Source organism: Neophocaena asiaeorientalis, unplaced genomic scaffold (genome assembly GCF_003031525.2).
Source record: "Neophocaena asiaeorientalis asiaeorientalis breed wild unplaced genomic scaffold, Neophocaena_asiaeorientalis_V1.1 scaffold629, whole genome shotgun sequence".
NCBI classification, from domain to species: Eukaryota; Metazoa; Chordata; class Mammalia; order Artiodactyla; family Phocoenidae; genus Neophocaena; species Neophocaena asiaeorientalis.
The window spans coordinates 3,846,013-3,864,405 of record NW_020175468.1 but is presented as its reverse complement, the minus strand read 5'-3'; the positions used below and the strand labels follow the sequence as shown (position 1 = coordinate 3,864,405).

The 18,393-nt window shown below is 54.5% G+C and overlaps 1 protein-coding gene across 1 annotated transcript in view; it reads left to right on the top strand.

Moving 5' to 3' along the window:
- ARHGAP35 (Rho GTPase activating protein 35) overlaps positions 1–7,884 on the top strand; it is a 74,336-nt gene extending 66,452 nt beyond the window's left edge. The window contains exons 5-6 of the mRNA XM_024768336.1: positions 3,207–3,312; positions 4,078–7,884. Of these exons, the coding sequence (XP_024624104.1) occupies positions 3,207–3,312; positions 4,078–4,435 (464 nt within the window). The 3' untranslated portion in view covers positions 4,436–7,884. The remainder of the gene's footprint in view (positions 1–3,206; positions 3,313–4,077) is intronic.
- Positions 7,885–18,393: the final 10,509 nt, after the last annotated feature.

The following is an 18,393-nucleotide window of genomic DNA, read 5'->3' as shown; positions in this document are numbered from 1 at the left end:
TCTTGATTCAGCTGACCTCACATGCCTCTCGTGAACCTGTATTGATGTCTCAGTTGACAGACACATGGTTTTAAAAGTATGGTTTTGGGGGCTTCCCTGGTGGCGCAGTGGTTGGGGGTCCGCCTGCTGATGCGGGGGATGCAGGTTCGTGCCCCGAACCAGGAAGATCCCACTTGCTGCGGAGCGGCTGGGCCCATGAGCCATGGCCGCTGGGCCTGCGCGTCCAGAGCCTGTGCTCCGCAACGGGAGAGGCCACAGCAGTGAGAGGCCCGCGTACCGCAAAAAAAAAAAAAGAAAAGAAAAAAGTATGGTTTTTTAGCTGAGGAGGCCTGAGCCCTATAGAGCCCTTCACCCCTTTCAAAGAGGATTATTGAAGCTGGCGAGGGCTCTGAGCATGGTGGCAGGCAGGTGACCCAGGGCAGGAGTGCTGGACTTGGAGACAGAGCTTGGTGCCCACCACTCCTTCCACTCACCAGCCTTGTGTCCTTGGTGTTGCCTCTTTCTTGAGTGGGTCTTCTCAGCCAGCATGTGGGATAAACCAGCCCCACCTGCCCTCTGGTGGTGGGAGGATGACACAAACAGCAACTGTGAAATCGCCCCGCCGACATTCCTGCGTTCTCCAGAGGTAAGAAGTCACTGGTGTCGTGACTACCATGAAAAGACGGCCGGTGTGAGTGGGTCCCTCAACGCTGGTGGTGGTGTGCTTGCTGGAGGAACATCAAGACAGAAGGACAGGTCAGGTCAGAAGGCTGTGCGTGAGGTGGACCTTGTTCTTCATGGGGCTTTGCACCGGGAGGCTTCCGGTTGTTCCCTTCGCCGCCCTCCCCTCCGTCTAGGGCCTTGTTAGGCACCTTGCTGGTGTGCTACACTGGGAGGGGGAGAGAGGCTGGCGTGCCTGAGGGTGGCCCTTGAATCACTGTCCGAGCAGGTTCTGTAATCCCCCCGGCCCGCCGCCCGGAAGAGAGAGACGGAGCAGCCGTCCTTGTTGCTCAGCGGATAGGAAGGAGAGGGGCCGTCCCGGGCAGGCAGTGCCATTAGCAGCCCCATTTCCTGCGTCCAGCCAGGAGGACGGGTGAGGCTGGGCTCTTACGTGAAGGTGCTGCCGTTCGTACACAGCTGTGTTCTTGTCGTGCGGGCGCCTACAAGAGGCCTCCGGAAGCCGCGTCTGGAAGGGCGCAGCTATTCTAAGTGAGACTCGGCATGCCCGTGCGTCTCGTGTTTTCCAGGACAGTTGTTCATCCCTCCACCCCTGCCCCCACCCTGAGCAGTTTCCTTCTTTTAAGTAAACTTTTTATTGAAGCGTAACAGTAAAGGATTTTGAAACTCAAGGCCAGACAAAAAGTGTGCCCTTGAAGTTGAACCCTTACAATAAGTCTTGGGTTCAGAGAAATGAAACTGATAATGGCGCCACATAATTAGTTCCTGTGGGGGGGTTTGTAGTCATCCTCTAACAGACAGATGTTACCAAAACACTGTTTTTATCAAGCACGCTCTCAAGTCAAAACATTCACCGGTTTCATGCTCATTAGCCTGCCAGCGAACACTCTCAGCTCCATGCCTGCCATCTTGGCGGCCGCCTCTTCCACTGGTTCCCTGAAACTCAGACTCGCTCCCAGGTGCTTGTTGTGTGTCTGGCTGTGAGCTCTTCATTTCATGGTGTGGTGTTGCCAAGTAAAGGAGGCACTGTCATGAGCCTCTTTCATGGGCAGGGAGACTGCCACTCAGACGTGTCACTCCCCCGAGATCACGCAGCTGGTTGGTCTCAGAGACGAGATCTAGACCACCGCACAGCCCTTCCTCCCTGTACCTCCCCACACCTCCCCACCAGCCGTTTATGTTCTGTCTGTCCTTCTAAGTCTAGCTTGAGGCTCCCAGACTGTGGTGACCCTCTAGGAACATCACCTCCTACAGAAGTTCTTAACTAGGAGACCAGAGGCTTCCTAAAGAATATGTGGGTCTGGGGAGTCTGTGAAGCTCCAGGAATCGTAGACAGGGCTGTACACAGTTTATTTGTGGGAGAGGGTCCAGAGCTTTCATCTATCCTAAAGGAGCCCATGTCCCCAGACGAGTTAGGAACCATCATATTTCTTAATGAACCCCCTGTCCACCTACCCCACAGCCATCAGTTGTGGGAGAGCTGCCATCTCTTCATGGGATCCTCCTGTGATTTTTATGAGCCCTGGAGTCCTAGAGATAGCCTTCAGTTCCAGCAAGTGGCCTCGGGGATACCTGCCCATGCTCAGAGAGATCTCTCGACCAACTGGTTCCAAGTGGTCTCTGGACCATTTTTGTCCCACTACCTCAGGGCGGCTCTCCCAGACAAGGCAGGCCAGGTCTACTCAGGAAGGGGAACCAGGGCCCCAGGGAGCACAGCAGTCCTCACTCAGACTCTGAAGCCATCTGGAGAGGGTTTGGTTCCCAGACCAAGAGGCTGATGTCTGCAACCTCTCTGGGCCTCAGATTCCTCATCCTTGAAGTGGGGTGATAACAGCCCCAGCCTCGTAGGATTGTGAGGGCTCGCTGAGCCAGGCCTGGCGTGGATTAAGCGTTTCATTTGGGTTAGCTTATTTTCCCTCTCTCAGTACATTAGGATTCCGTGATGGGCAAACTCTGGGCGGTAGTGGGGGAAGGGGGTGTGTCGTCCCTTTGACGAACTACATAAGAATTCCCCCGCTGTTTCCATCGGCTCCTCCAATAGGGAGATATGTGGAGGGTCCCTGTGACTCCAGGAAAAGGACAGAGGCCTGGTCTTGTGACAAACTCCCTCCCTAGACCGTCTGTTGGCGTGGGTGGGTGGCAGCGCTCACCCGTCTGGTCAGGAAGCAGGCAGGCTTTCTGCATTGGGATGCCTGTCTCCAGGGGCAACCGGATGAGCGAAGAATGGTGTTCTTTATGGTGGATTCTCTCTGGATCGTGCAGTCTCGGGTAGGGGGGCCAGGAAGCCCCAGGCGTACAGCGCTCCCCTTCAGCAGGGGCCTGGGACACGGAGGTGGGCCTGACTCCTAGCCCCATGCCACTGCCAGGTGTGCCAGCCTTGGGCACCGGCTTGCAGGGAGAGGATGGGGTTGGGCTTCCTTCAGAGAAGGTAGAGTATACAGCGTACTCTTCCCTGGCCGCCAACCCACCAGTCTGACCAACTGCCCAGGACCAGTATCTGCTTTGAGCCCCAGGCCCACCAGCCTTGTCTTGGTTTTCTCTCTCCTCAGAAATCAATGACCGTGAGCAAAAGTTACACGCCCTTAAGGAGGTACTCAAGAGATTCCCGAAGGAAAACCATGAAGTCTTCAAATATGTCATCTCTCACCTGAACAAGTACGTTGCAGGGCTTGCTGTTTGGTCTTCCCTCCTTTGAAAACCTCCGGTCGGGGCCAGTTGGCTGTAGAATGCGGCTGAGCAAGGCTCCGTCCTCAGCCTGCTGGGCTGCTGGCTCCTCCACCTCGGGCTCCTGTCCTGGTTCTGTCTGAGAGAGGCCTGCGTGGCCCCCCGCACACCCGAAGTCCTTCCTCCAGGATTCGTGTCTCCTGACTGGCGTGACAGCACGCGGGGCCGAGACGGGTGTGCGGTGTAAGAGGGTGAACTGCACTCAAGCAAGTGCGGGAGCCACAGTCAGGAAACCAGTTCGCTGCGTGGTTCCCGCATTTACTCGCACACAGAGTAGGTTTGTTCTCCGGTCAGACCTATTCCTCTCCTGACAAAGTGGTGTCTTGTGAACCGTGGCTTGGGATACACACGCTTCTTCTCTGTACAGCCAGAGCATTGCCCCGCTTTGGGGGCCTGCGGGAGAGTCCCTGAGGCATCCTGCCCACCCACGGGGCTGGGGGGGGCGGGGTGCCTCCCGTGAGCTGGGCCTCAGAGCCGCGTGAGGCACTGGAACAGAGGACGGGGCGTGGAGGGGCTCAGGCCTCAACTCGCAGGCCAGGGCCCTGGAGAGCTGTGCTGGGGCCTTTTCTGTTCTCGGGCTGCGGGTGGGCGGGCCAGGAGAGCAGCTGGCGAGGCAGTGACCATGAGCACAGTCGGTCGAGATCCTCGATCAGGCCTGCTACTGGGCTCTGACCTTGAGTTTGGTGTCGCCTACAGAGTCAGCCACAACAACAAGGTGAATCTCATGACCAGTGAGAACCTGTCCATCTGCTTCTGGCCCACCTTGATGAGACCCGACTTCAGCACCATGGACGCCCTCACGGCCACACGGACCTACCAGACAATCATTGAGCTCTTCATCCAGCAGTGCCCCTTCTTCTTCCACAACAGGCCCATCAGCGAGCCTCCCGGCGCCACGCCCAGCTCCCCCTCTGCCCTGGCTTCCGCCGTGCCCTTCCTCACCTCCACACCTGTCACAAGTCAGCCGTCACCGCCCCAGTCGCCTCCGCCCACCCCCCAGTCCCCGATGCAGCCACTGCTCCCCTCCCAGCTTCAAGCCGAACACACGCTGTGAGCCCCCCGAGGCCCAGGGCGAAAGGAGACACGGTCTTCTCTGTTTGTCGGGGTAGCGTTTGGCCTTGAACAAAACCAGGTCTACTGGGGGCGGGGGTGGGGAGGGTGTCCCCTCTCTCCTCTCACCTTCTCGACATCTCAGCAGTAGCGCCACCAGCCAACAGTCCGCCAGAGGCTGGGCCGTCCAGTGCCCTGAGCCCCAGCACTGCAGACCTGGGGCTGGCTGCAGGCCACAGCCGGGGCCCTGCCCTTTGACTTGGACCCTTTTGAGGACTGAACTAGCCAGGCAGCGACCCTGTGGCCCTCCACACGCTCACTGCTCCCCGGACCCCCTCCCCCACCTGTCTGCGCACACCAGCCTCAGGGCGTCCGCCCACTGGACAGAGCACGGGCTTTGGCCAGGGGAGGAGGAGATTTGGGGCTTCAGGCTGCCCCAGGACGGGGCCGGCAGCCCCTAAAGAGAACACTTCCCGTCTGTTGCCGCTTCCCACCTTCCGTATCTGCACCTCACCCCCGTTGCCCGTGCAGCCTGTCTAGCAGCCTCCTTGGGAACATGTAGGCCACGGCTCTGCCACCCCGAGGTACAGTGCTGGGCACAGATCAGAACAGAGGGAGGGTAGCTTCGTGCCTGGACCGAGAGAGGGTGTCGCCGCTTCCACCCCCCACGCACCCCCTCCTCGCTTCACAGGCTTTGGGGATGCGTTCCCTTTAAAACAGGAACACGAAGAAAAATGGGAAGACCCCCTCCAATGATTTTTAAAAAGAAAAGGAAGAAAACTACAGACGTCGAGATTTAACTCTCTCCCCACCTCTGCCGAGAGGCAGACAGGTGGACGCGGACCCCTGTCTTGGTGACAGCAGAGCGGGGGTGCCTGCCCGGGGGTGGTTGCCTGAGAGCCTTTTGGGGTCCCACTTACGTCCTGTCACTAGATGCCCCCCACCACCCCAAGAAGACAGTTCGAGCCCTTGGTGGGAAGAGCTAGGGAGACCAGCATAGATACTGGTCTGCCTTGGAACACTACAATGCTACAGAAACGCTGCTGCTGCGTGTGTGGGCTCGCGCGCAAGGTTGGGGTGGGGGCAGCTGGAGGGTGCCAGGGTGCACTTGGGGTTTGGTTCAGTGTGTTTGGTGTTGAATCATTTTCATACTGCGCCAGCAGGGGTATTTGTGGGAAGTGGGCTGTGTGTGGGGAACTCTGAAGTACGGTGGTCTGTTGGTGCCACGTAGGGCCATCCTTCAAGCTCCCAGGCTCTCAGAGACCGGAGGAGCTAAAGGTACAAAGACCGTGAGAGTCGTGAGGAGGGCATCGTGCCTGCCTGACACCATCCTCCCCCCGCGGCCTTCCCCCGCCCTTCCTGGCCTTTCCACTGGCCCCTGAGAACCCTTCTCATTCCCACCTCCGCCCTCCAAACACAGCAACCCTGCTAAGGCTGCTACAGATACTGGCTGCCCCCCATTCCCCGTGGCTGGGCCATGGCCTCTGCAGTGAAGAAGCCTGACACTAAGGTACCCTGGGCGTGGGGTGGAGGCCCACACGCTGCGTAATCCTCTGGGGTCTCTTTGCACTTTAAGAAGCAGCACCTGTGGCGTGTTCCAGGACGCCCTGGGTTGCCTCAGCCGGGTGACCTGACAGAGTAAAAGATGCCTCGGAACAATCCCCGCCACTCCCAGGCCCAAACGCTTCCTGTTGGCTGTTGGAGGGCGGGGTAGGCCCTTTGCTCACTGACTTCTCTGGATAAGCTGGATATCTCACCGTTTCTAGTTGTTTGACAAAATAAGGTGCTTGGAAAAACTAAATTATCCCTGCAAGTTTTACCGCCTCCTTAGGGATACAAGTCAAAAAACAAATCCAAGGTACATGAATGTCTTACGTAAATGTTGGATGCCGGGTTTCTTCTGTTCTGGTGGATCTGTGCTTCATGCTTTATAGGTCGGGGCTTGGCTGGAAGGCAGTGTTTGTGTTTAGTTTTGACTGAGGTGGTCAGACTCATGCTTCTCTGGCCCTCCAACTCCCTCAGCTCTGAGCCCCAGGCAGGTGAGGAAATGACTCCATTAATCTCTGCCTTTTCTAGGTCATGCTCACCTACTCCCAGTCAGCCCCAGTTTGGGGTGGGGGTGGCCTGGGGCCACTGTCCCATGTGTGAACTAAAACAGAAGTGGCCCGGATCCCTCCCACTGCCCAGTCTACACTACCGCCCCTTTGTGCTGGCACACTGGGCTAGCAGCAACCTTGGCTTTGCACCAGGAACTTCACAAGCCCCGAGCTGTCCTGCCTTCCCAGGCAACTCCCACCCTGAGACTGCACAGTCCTTGTAAGTGGTAGGTGATTTTTCTGGATGGGGAAGGGGCACGGTAAGGGCGAACGCCTGTGCATTGCATCATTACTCATGTGGGAGTAGCAGAGACCAGGCTTCCACAGGTTAGCCTCCGGTCCCATGGTGCCCCTGGGCAGCTGCAGGGACCCCCTCACGTGCCTGCCCCCAATGTCCTGCCAGGGCTTTAACTGTGCAGATGCGGGCTGGTGGCTCATGCCCCGAAAGCCACAATCGGACAGGAAGCTTCAGGGGTTCCTCTTTGTTTCCTTTGCTAACTCAGTTACATTTTCTGCTTCTCGGGCTGGAGGACATTCATCCCAAGTTGGCACTGGTACCAGCAGCAGTGCTGGGCCCTGGGCTTTGGCCTCTGGGGGTGGGGGTGGAGGTCATCATTTGGACCAAACGGGCACTTGGAGGGGACCCACGAAGGCGAGTGTGGGAGTGTGTTGGGGCAGGCTACCCATAACTGGAATGCTTCCCACCCCCCACCTCCCGTTCATCTAGTGTGTTAAGCTCTGGAAAGTTATCTGACAAGTCATTCTCATGTGAGCTGCACCACGGCTCTAGGAATTGAGGGAGTGGCAGGCATTAATTCACCTTTGCCAAAATGGGTAAGCATGTCAGTGGGGGTATGGGGCTCGTTCAGTGCCTCACAGCAAAATAGCGGTGTGCCCAGAAGCGCTCTCCCTGTCCGGTGTTCTTTCTACATCCACAAGAGTGTAGGCACCAGGAGCTGGAAATGAACAGCCCTCGGTTTTAAGTATAAGGCTGATTCTGGATCTGCAGCACCGATGGTTCCACAGAGGGAAGTGGTCCAAGGTTAGGAGGCGTGGCTTGTGAATTTGCCCTCAGTTCTTGGTTGTGTTGCATGTGGGTATCACAGCACATTTATTCCTGCGTTCTGTCAAGTTCTTCCCATCACTTGGCATTTTGAGGAGGAATGTGAAATACTGAGTGCTGTTTCCTGGGTTTTCCTACATCCACTGCCATCTTGGTCTTCCTGCTTAAAGCAGAATGCATGCTGCAGGTGAGATTCTTATAGCAGAATGTGTGTGTCCTTGCCAGGGTGGACGGGGTGACAGCATAGGGGCAGCACACCGGCCAGGAGGGGCTGGGAGAGCACGACTTCCCTCGTCCTTGTGGGAACCTAGAGAGACGCCATCCCCTAGGCCACGGGTGTTCCGGCCTCAGCCCTGAAACTCGGAAACCAGTCAGCTGCATTTGTAATCTAAGGTCATCTCCATCTGTGCCCTCCCCAGTCCCCTCCTAAGACTGCGGGGGGATGTTTGCTGGAGGAAGTGTTGGCTCTGCCACTGAGGGCTCTGCTTTTCCAAGAGAAGGAAGCTCCAGGGATTTGGGTGGGTTGCTGTGGACCAAGTTCCTTCACACCACCTTCCTCGTGTGCGATGGGCATGGTGTGCCGCGGGGCCTGGGAACGGGCCCAGCTTGCTGGGGACAGTCGCGGTGCTCGTTCCCTGGCACTGCTGGTTTCCGCAGACAATGGACGGAAGAGTTGCCCTCACTCCAGTTGCTGGGCAGGTTCAAGCCGCTCGTTCGTGCTTAGGTGAAAGGACGACTGAGTCGTGTATGCCGAAAGCCCAAGTCACGTCCGTGACTGCTGGTGATCGCACCAGAGAAGGCCTGGCATGAGGGGAAGGGCCACTCTCGTCTAAGGTCCCGGCCTGGGCCCGCCGCCGCTGTCTTAGAAGGGAAGGATTCTTCTCACCACCTCCTCTGAGAGCCATCTCAGCCGGCCGCCTGCCTGCAGACTCCTCGAGGGTCAGAGGCGACTGCCTGCAGCTCCTGCCCAGCAGCCCCCCTCGGCAAGCTCCAACAGCAGTGATGTTACACTTCAATGTAGTCGAGACAGGGCGTAAGTTATTGTTTGCATAAAAAAGAATCATGTTCCCTGTGTACATTTAAAGAAATTTTTAAAAAGTCTGAATTGTTGGGAATAAAACTTGTTTGAAAATTCGGAATAGTGCTGCTGCCAGCTTATTTTTCTGGTACTTGTATTTTCACATGTTAAATGATCTTTATATATGTTGAATTAACAAATATTTTGAGTTTCCTGAGGAAAAAAAAAAAAAAATTAATGGTATTGAAATGTGTTAGTAGTCTGGCTGTGTGCCCAAAATTCTGTTTCGCAGCAAAAGTGAAGAAGTGTATGTAAAGAAAGTATAACAATTATTTCTTTGTGTTTTAGGGGCTTTAACCAGGACATCCTCTAGTTGGTATTAGGAATGTTTGCTTAATTTCCAAACTTTTTTTTTTAAACACGTGGGTTTTTTGAGGCTCCAACCTGATTAGTGCATGGTCAGCCATCAACTAAGGCTGAGGCATCTCTGACTGAGGTGTTTTTGTTTGGTTTTGTTTTTTAAAATCATGTATTTGCTACAGAGTATTGTACTTGTCTCAATGGGAATGGTGTAAAAAACTGAAAAGGCCTTATGTGACATGTATCATAGTTAATAAATCAATCTTGTAAAAAACCAAACCTGAGAGAGATGAAGGTGGCCCCTCCTCCCCGGGCCCTGAGCACACCCACCCCGGGCAGGCCAGCAGGCCAGGCTCCCGCCCCCTCAGGCCCCGCGGGGACGCTGGCTCCGTCCTCAGACCCTCAGGAGGAGCACGGTGGGCCTCTGGCCATGGAGGGAGAGGGTCCCCCAGCGCCCCAGGGAGCAGGCATTCCCCACCAGAGCCGGGCCCCTGGGAGCAGGCATTCCCCAGCAGAGCCGGGCCCCGTGAGGAGCTGCTGGCACCTTACGCCTCCGTTCCAGGGACTGCTGCCGGGAGCTCCCGCCTGCACAGGGCCAGCACTGGCCTCCTCTCCTCTCCTCTAGCAGAGCGACCTGCCCCCCCCCCATGTCTACCGTCACCCCTGCAGTTTAGGTCATCATGCGAAGCACCACCCAGAGACCCCTGTGGCCACAGGGACCCAGCAGGCCCAGGAGACACCGAACAGCAGCTCCTGTCCATCCCTGTCACTCCCTGTTGTCTGAGCGGAGGCCACGCCAGTGGCTCTGGGGTCAGATGTCAGGGTTTACCCCTGGGTGACCCAGGAGAGTCAGCTTCTCAGGACAGCAGCTCCAGGGATGGAGGTTGCCCCTCAAAGACACCTCAGCCACTCAGACTCGGTCCGCTCTATCCCTGTTCCCTCCTCACCCCTCCTTCTAGGCTCTCTAGGTCACCTCCCAGATGCCACCTGCAGCCATGACCTCTCTGTCCCCACCGCCTCCGTTCTGGCCCAGGTCCTAATTCTGGCTCACCTGGACTCTGACGGACACTCCCACACCTTCAGTGACCTCCCCGTCCTCAGTCTTCGTACCCCCAAGTTACTCCAGAAGGAAGACCTGCAGCAGCAGTGGGGACTAGTCACCGAACGAGATGCCTCTCCTCTCCCGTGCCCGTGGCAGGCGCAGTCATTGATCACAACCCTCCCTCGCCAGAGCTCGGGCCCCACACGCCCCTCCAGGCAGTCGCCGCCCGTCGACAGGAGCCAGCAGTCACTCACAGGTCTACCGCGGGCCAGCCAGGGGCCCCTCCCTCGACCCAGCCTGCCCTTCTCTCCCACTCCTCCAGTCAGACTCCCAGCATCTGTCAAAATCATATCCTCTGAATGCACTTGGCTCCTTCCGGCTTCCAAGTCTTTGCTTGTGCTGTTCCCTCTGCCTGGAATTCCTCCAATCCACACACCCCCAAACCTCAGCTCTGCCCATCAGATCCTCGCCTGTCCTTCCAAGCCAGTCTTCCTCTAGAAATTCTTCCCAGACCCTTTTACACACTGACTCACCCAACAACCATTTGCCTACTATGGGGATTCGTGTGACTCCCATAAATGCTTCAGCATTTGTTCTTTTTCAAAACAATTTATACAGTATACAGCTGGCACTCAATATGTGTACTGACATAAACCTTTGTCTCAAGTCACGTGTACTCGTATACTTATACCTCTCAGCCCCATCCACCCAAGTGGAGAGCTTTGGGGGGGCAGGGCCTGTGGCTCCCCCGTATGTCCTCTCAGAATGCCCACCGAGGTGCCTTGAGCAAGGCGCCCACCAAGGTCCTCGGTCTGTAGAACGCAATGGTCGGTCTCAACCTGGCCCTTGACTTGAATCTATAAGCCGACCTCTCCCATGTGACTCCAGCACAGACCTCTGCTCTGAGGGCCACATTCCTACCCACCTGCCTGTGACACTCCACTTGCTGACCGTGACATACCCACAGCCACACTCCCGACCCCTTTCTCCAAACCTGTTCATCCCCCATGCTTCCCCAAAGCCAGAGACCCTGGAGACCTCCTCAGGGTGTTACTCTCTCCCATCAACCCGGCCCACCTCCAAGTTGCATTTTACCTTCCACGTAGCTCTCAGATCCCACCATTTTCCTCCTCATTTCCTGCCACCGTCCTGATTGAATCTCACCAGCTTCCTCCTTGGCCTCCTTCCAGGTCTCCCAGCCTCCAGTCTCACCCCCTCCCTTCCATCTCCCTGTGGCAGCAGAGCAAGCTTTTCAAAACAGATCTGGCCCTGCCACCCCTCCCTTAACACCTCCTGGGGGTCCCCAGTGCCCTCAGAGGCAAACTCTTCAGCAGGTCCTGTGAAGCCCCCGCCAGCCCCCCAGGGAGTCTTACCTTACACCCTTCGGTCCAGCCCTCTGAGTCCTCAAGGGCCCGTCCACCTCAGGCCTTTTGCACATGCTGTTCCCTCCTGGAACTCTGCCCACCCCTCCTTGCTAACTCCCTCCCTAGCCTTTAGATTTCAGGTCCATGGACTCTTCCTTGGGAAAGTCACCCCCTCCCCCCAGACCAAGATGAGCTCCTTTGCTTTCAAAGAAAAAAAAAATGTTCTCTTCTGCAACAGTGCTTTTCTGTTACTCGTTCAGATTGTATTCGCCCCTTTAACCCGTATTTCTTGAGTGTTTACTCTGTGCCAGGCCCCCTGGGACACAGCTGGGAGTTGACCCCCTAGTGGAACAGACACAGTAAACAGGCAAAGAAATGAATGTATGCATAATGTCGGGTGTAGATAAGGTATTAAGGGGGAGCGGGTCTGTTATTTGGGGTGGTCACGAAGACCTCTCTGGGGATGTGACATCATTGCAGCAGGCAGAGACCAGGATGACTTGCCTCGGATACAAAACTTAAAGGGGCACAAACTCAGTGATCAAGATAAAATATATTTCAATTCATGTTTTAAAAAATCAAAGCCAGCTCCCCAAAATCCATGATCAAAATTTTAGGTAAAAAACAGATTCAGTAACAGTGCTGTGAAGGCCCAAGCAAAAGGAGAAATCGATAAGACAGCCTGGAGTGGGGAGGAAAGCGGTGGTGGATGAGACCAAAGCCAGGACAGTGGACGTGGAGAGAGGAGGTGGGAGTCCGGATATCTTAAAGGTCAGGGCGACAGAATCTGCTCAACATTGCACGTGGCTGTGAGAGAGAGGAGATGGGACGACTCCAGGGCTGACACAAAGTGTATCTAATCACCGTCTGTTCCCCGAGTTGCAGCCAGCACCGAACACCTACTGGGCTGCTAGGCTCTCACCAGCTCCAGGCCGACTGCCCGGAAGTGGAGAACGCGGCGTGTTACTCCATGCGGCCACCAGGGGTCAGCAGAGCGCCGCCCTGCCCAGCCGTGGTCGGGCCTGGGAAGTGTTGGAAGCCGGGTCGGTGACGTTTTAAGCTAGGGTGAGAACGGGGTTGGAAGTGTCCCAGGAGCAGGCTGAGAAGCAGGGGGTGAGCCACTCATCCAACCAGCCCTCCATCCATTTATTCAGGGCGAGGTAATAAGCTCAAAGTTTGTCCTGGGGGCGCTGGGGAGCCATGGGGTAGTTTGAGCATGGGAGAGACTGCGTCGGATTTGCAGGAGCTGAGGAGGAGGAAGAAGAAAGCGGTGATCTGAGAGATACTGGTCACCGGAACTCTGCCTCCTAGGTGGGGATTAAAGAGCATGCAGTTGTCACAAATGTTAGCAAGACAAATCATATTAATAGAAGCTAAAAAAAAAAAAAAAAAAAAGCTAACAGGGAGTTTGGGATTGACATGTACAGACTGCTCTACGGGCTTCCCTGGTGGCGCAGTGGTTAAGAATCCGCCTGCCAATGCAGGAGACACGGGTTCGAGCCCTGGTCCAGGAAGATCCCACATGCCGCGGAGCAACTGAGCCTGTGTGCCACAACTACTGAGCCTGCGCTCTAGAGCCCGCCAGCCACAACTACTGAAGGCTGCACGCCTAGAGCCCATGCCCCGCAACTAAGAGAAGCCACCGCAGTGAGAAGCACGTGCACCGCAATGAAGAGTAGCCCCCGCTCGGCGCAACTACAGAATGCCTGCGCACAGCAACGAAGACCCAACGCAACCAATAATAAATACATACATACATACATAAATTTTAAAATGAATAAATAATAAAATGGGTGACCAATAAAGACCTACTGTAAAAATAATTAATTGATTTTAAAAAATAAAAGCTAACAGTAAATCAACCATACTTCAATTTTTAAAAATTGATTAAAGAAGAAAAAAGTATCTTAAAAAAAAAAAGCTAACAATTTTTGGACATTTACAAGGTATCAGGCCCTGTTTTCTTATCCCCACTTTCCAGATGAGGAAACCAAGGCACAAAAGAGCCAAGTGATTTGTCCAACATCACAAGCTAGTAAGTGGGAGCCAGGATTTGCACCCCAAAGCCCATGGCTCTTCCTGTGGCTACTGTAACAAATGACCGCAGACTGGTCATAACAACAGAAATGCCTCCCCTCACAGCTCTACCAGCCAGAAGCCCCAGATCAATGTGTCATCAGGGCTGTCCTTCTCCGAAGTCTCTAGAGGAGAGCTGTTCCTCGCCTCCTCCAGCCTTTGGGGGCTCCTTGGCCTCCCTCCAATCTCTGCCACCGTTTTCGCATGGCCTCCTCTTCTTTCTCCCTGTGTATTTGTATTTTTTCTGGGCGTCTCCTCTTCTTTTTTATTTATGTATTTATTTATTTTGGCCGCATGGTAGCTTGTGGGATCTTAGTTCCCCAACCAGGGATTGAACCCGGGCCCTTAGGCAGTGAAAGTAAGGGAGTCCCAACCACTGGACTGCCACGGGATTCCCTCCTCTTCTGTCTCTTATAAGGACATTTGTCGCTGGAGTTAGGGTCCATCCAGATAATCCAGGATGATCTCATATCAAGATCCTTAATTACATCTGAAAAGACCCTTTTGCCAAGTAAGGTGACGTTCACAAGTTCCAGGGTTAGGACATGGACATATCGCTTGGGGCGGGGTGGGGGCACTACTCAACCCCCTACAACTCTTCCCCATGATACTATTATTCTTTTTTTTTTTTTTTTGCGGTACGCGGGCCTCTCACTGCTGTGGCCTCTCCCGTTGCGGAGCACAGGCTCCGGACGCGCAGGCTCAGCGGCCATGGCTCACGGGCCCAGCCGCTCCGCGGCATGTGGGATCCTCCCGGACCGGGGCACGGACCCGTGTCCCCTGCATCGGCAGGCGGACTTTCAACCACTGCGCCACCAGGGAAGCCCGAATGATGCTATTATTCTTATTGTTGTCATCGGTATTGTGCTTACGACCTTGAAGGGCAGCTCGGGGCTGGAATAAAGTCGGAGACGCCCAAGTGGGCGGTTGGGAAGTCAGAGACGATGAGGATGAGGCACATTTAATAATTGAAGGGGCTTCCCTGGCGGTCCAGTGGTTACAGCTCCGCGCTTCCACTGCAGGAGGCGCCGGTTCGATCCCTGGTCAGGGAACTAAGATCGCGCACACTGAGCAGTGCAGCCAAAAATTAATTAATTAATTAATAATAATTGCAGAGGTATCTCATCATTGCCCCACCTTCACCCTGCTGCCTCCCCAGCTGCTGCTCGGCCTCTTGTCCCTTCTCCAGGGGACTCTGCAGTGTCAGTAGTGGAGAGAGTCCCTTTCTCTCTGGTAGGAGCAGCCCTTGGGCTGGGAGAGCAGTCAGCTGAGCTCCCCGGGCATCCCCACAGGTCCTTCCTGGGTAGGCAGGACCACTGGCCCACTGGCCCAGACCCTGAGACCTCTGTCTCTGTAGCTGGTCCCCTAAGCAAATGAGTAAAGGTGACAACAGAGTGACCACCAGGCACTGCCCCCTCCCTAGGGGAGCACACTGGCTAGTTTGCTGCTTGCTACTTATTTAGTGCTGTAGCCTCCACCTGGGTCCATGGTCTTGCCTGGTGTCCCTTGGGGGCAGGGGACCAGCCCAACAATGCCGACGCTCCCGCTGTGGGCTGTGCTGTAACGAGCATCTCTCTCTGTTCCCTGAGGCTTGCTGTCCTCTTTTGGCACCTATGGACAGGTGACAGGTAGGCCTTGATGTCTGCTGTGAGGTTAGAGTTCTTCCCTGACACCTTGGGTGGCCTGAAGAGGACAAGGTGGGGCTGGAAGATAGGAGGCGCCCGGGACAACACCCAAGTGTCAGGTTGGGCGACACTTGGCTGTGGGGCTATTTATCGAGTTGATGGGTGGTGTTTTCTTTCATATCCCACTTCCTTTATTCTCCCCGGTAATTGTCAGTACTTGACTAGCCTACCTAAGATCGCGCGCGTACACAGATGCACGCACACTCCCCTGCTTTGTTTTTCTCTAGCACTTAGCTCCATCTGATGCAGATATTTTCTTGTTTTATCTGTTGTCCCACACCCCCACCTGGATGCGAGCTCCAGTGACAAGAATCTCTGCCTGTTTCTTCCCTGCTGGATCCCTGGAGCTTCTGACACACAGTAGGTGCTCAATAAATGTTTGCTGGCTAGATCAAAACCAAAAACAGAACAATTCTGGGACCACATTGGGCTGCCCAGTTCTCAAATGACTCTTCATCGTCCATTTAATGTGCTTTAAGCGAAAACAGTTTTACTCTCAGACCTGAGCACGAGCTTCTCTGCTCAAGGAATACACTCCTGGGGTGCCGTACACCATTAGCACCCCTGGTGGTCAGGAGAGACAGCTCCTTGACAACCTGACTCTCAGAATCCTGGCCTCCAACAAGGTCTGGCTCCAGGAACTCTCACTATAGGCTTGCAAAGTGCAGGAGTGAAAGCAGGAAGGATGAAGATCAGATGTGTGGTAGGACTTTCCGGAAAGTGAAAGCCTGGAGGATGCTGGAGATTCAGGGAGTCACAGGTCTGTGCCAGGAGGTCTCAAGAACAATGAGACTCAGCTTTGAGGGATTTCATTCGCTATAACCCCCCTTGGGAGCTCAGACCCAACACCTGTTTCCCCAGCCCTTCCTGCTTCATCTATTCAAGGGCAGCTCCATCCTCCAGGCACTGGAGCCAAAACTACCACATCCCCTTGACTCCTCCTCTCTTTCTGTCATCCCCACATCTGGTCGCCAGCCAATCCCGGCAGCCCTGCCTTTGAAATATCTCCAGTATCCGACCATCTTTCCCAACCCCCACTGCCTCCCTGGGGGCCACCATAACCTCCCACCTGGACTCTTCCAGTCACCCCCTCAGCTGGGTTCCCGGCTTCTGCTCTCACCCCTTACACTTCCTTCTCCACCCATCAGCCCAAATTGTCTTCAAAAATAGGAATCAGGGGGGCTTCCCTGGTGGCGCAGGGGATAAGAATCCACCTGCCAATGCAGGGGACACGTGTTCGATCCCTGGTCCGGGAAGATCCCACATGCCGCGGAACAACAAAGCCCTTGCGCCACAGCTACTGAGCCTGCGCTCTAGAGCCCGTGAGCCTCAACTACTGAACCCACGCGCTACAACTACTGAAGCCCATGCTCCGCAGCAAGAGAAGCCACTGCAATGAGAAGCCCGTGCACCGCAACGAAAAGTAGCTCCCGCTCGCCACAACTAGACAAAGCCCGCGTGCAGCAACGAAGACCCAACGCAGCCAAAAATAAATAAATAAATAAAATGAAAATGATAAAATAAAAATTAAAAAAAAATAGGAATCAGTCTTTTTCATATATTCAGCCATATTTTTATTACATTAAAGTTGTACCCTATTTAAATGAATAGTATCGAAATCAGTTTGTAACATGAGTTTCTTAGAGGTAAAATAAATGTCTTCATCACACTTAAAAAAAAAAAAAACAGGAATCAGGACTTCCCTGGCGGTCCAGCGGTTAAGACTCCACACTTCCAATGCAGTGGGTGTGGGTTCGATCCCTGGTTGGGGAACTACGATCTGCACAGAGAGCAGCCAAAATAATAAATAAATAAATAAATAAATAAATGGAATTAGATCAGGCCCCTCCCCAACCTAACAACCTCCAGTCCCAGTGAAAACCAAACCCCTCCCCGAAAGTCCCTGCCCACTGCAGCTGACCCAGATACACGCAGGCTTTTTTATTTTTTCTCCCTAGTTCCTCCATTCCACCTCAGGGCCTTTGCACTTGCCATTCCTCCTGCCTGGATCACTTTTCCTATAGATTCATCTCATCTCAGGCTTCCCAGCAAATGTCACCACCCTTGAGAAGGCTTCCTGTCACCATAACTACCCTCCAGTCACTCTCTCGCCTCACCCTGATTTATTTCCTTCACAGCACTCAGTATGAGCAGAAATCATCTTTTTAATTTACTTGTTTGCCCCCCATATACACACATAAGGACCTTGTCTGTTTTGTTCACTGATGTCTCCCCAGCCCCTGGCACATAGTAGGTATTCATACCTTTTTTAGGATTGAGGAATTGCATTATGTTTACTTATACATTCTTGTCAGATGAATACATGGTTTAAAATTTTAGTTAAAGAGAATTCTGGGACTTCCCTGGTGATCCGGTGGTTAAGAATCCGGCTGCCAATTCAGGGGACATGGGTTCGATCCCTGGTCCGGGAAGATCTCACATGCCGCGGGGCAACTAAGCCCATGTGCCACAAGTACTGAGCCTGCACTCTAGACCCCACGAGCCACAACTACTGAGCCCACGTGCCACAACCACTGAAGTTCACGTGCCTAGAGCCCGTGCTCTGCAATAAGGAAGCCACCGCAGTGAGAAGCCCGTGCAACACAACAAAGAGTAGCTCCCGCTCAACACAATTAGAGAGAAAGCCCACGCGCAGCAACAAAGACTTAACGCAGCCAAAAATAAAATTAATTAATTAATTTTTAAAAAGAGTATAGTTTTTTAAAATAAATTTATTTATTTATGGTTGAGTTGGATCTTCGTTGCTGCACACGGTCTTTCTCTAGTTGCGGCGAGCAGGGGCTACTCTTCATTGCGGTGCACGGGCTTCTCATTGCAGTGGCTTCTCTTGTTGCAGAGCATGGGCTCTAGGCGTGCGTGGGCTTCAGTAGTTGTGGCATGCGGGCTCAGTAGTTGTGGCGCACGGGCTTAGTTGCTCCGCGGCACGTGGGATCTTCCCGGACCAAGGCTCGAACCCGTGTCCCCTGCATTGACACGCGGATTCTTAACCACTGCGCCACCAGGGCAGTCCCTAAAAGTATACTCTCTTAATAAGGAAAAATGAGACTGTTTAAGGAGAAGTCATTGGAACCCTCAAAACACACACACACACACACACACACACACACACACACGCACATCCATGTTCTTTTTGTGTGTGTGTGTGGTACGCGGGCCTCTCACCGTTGTGGCCTCTCCCGTCGGGCTCCAGACGCGCAGGCCCAGCGGCCATGGCTCACGGGCCCAGCCGCTCCGCGG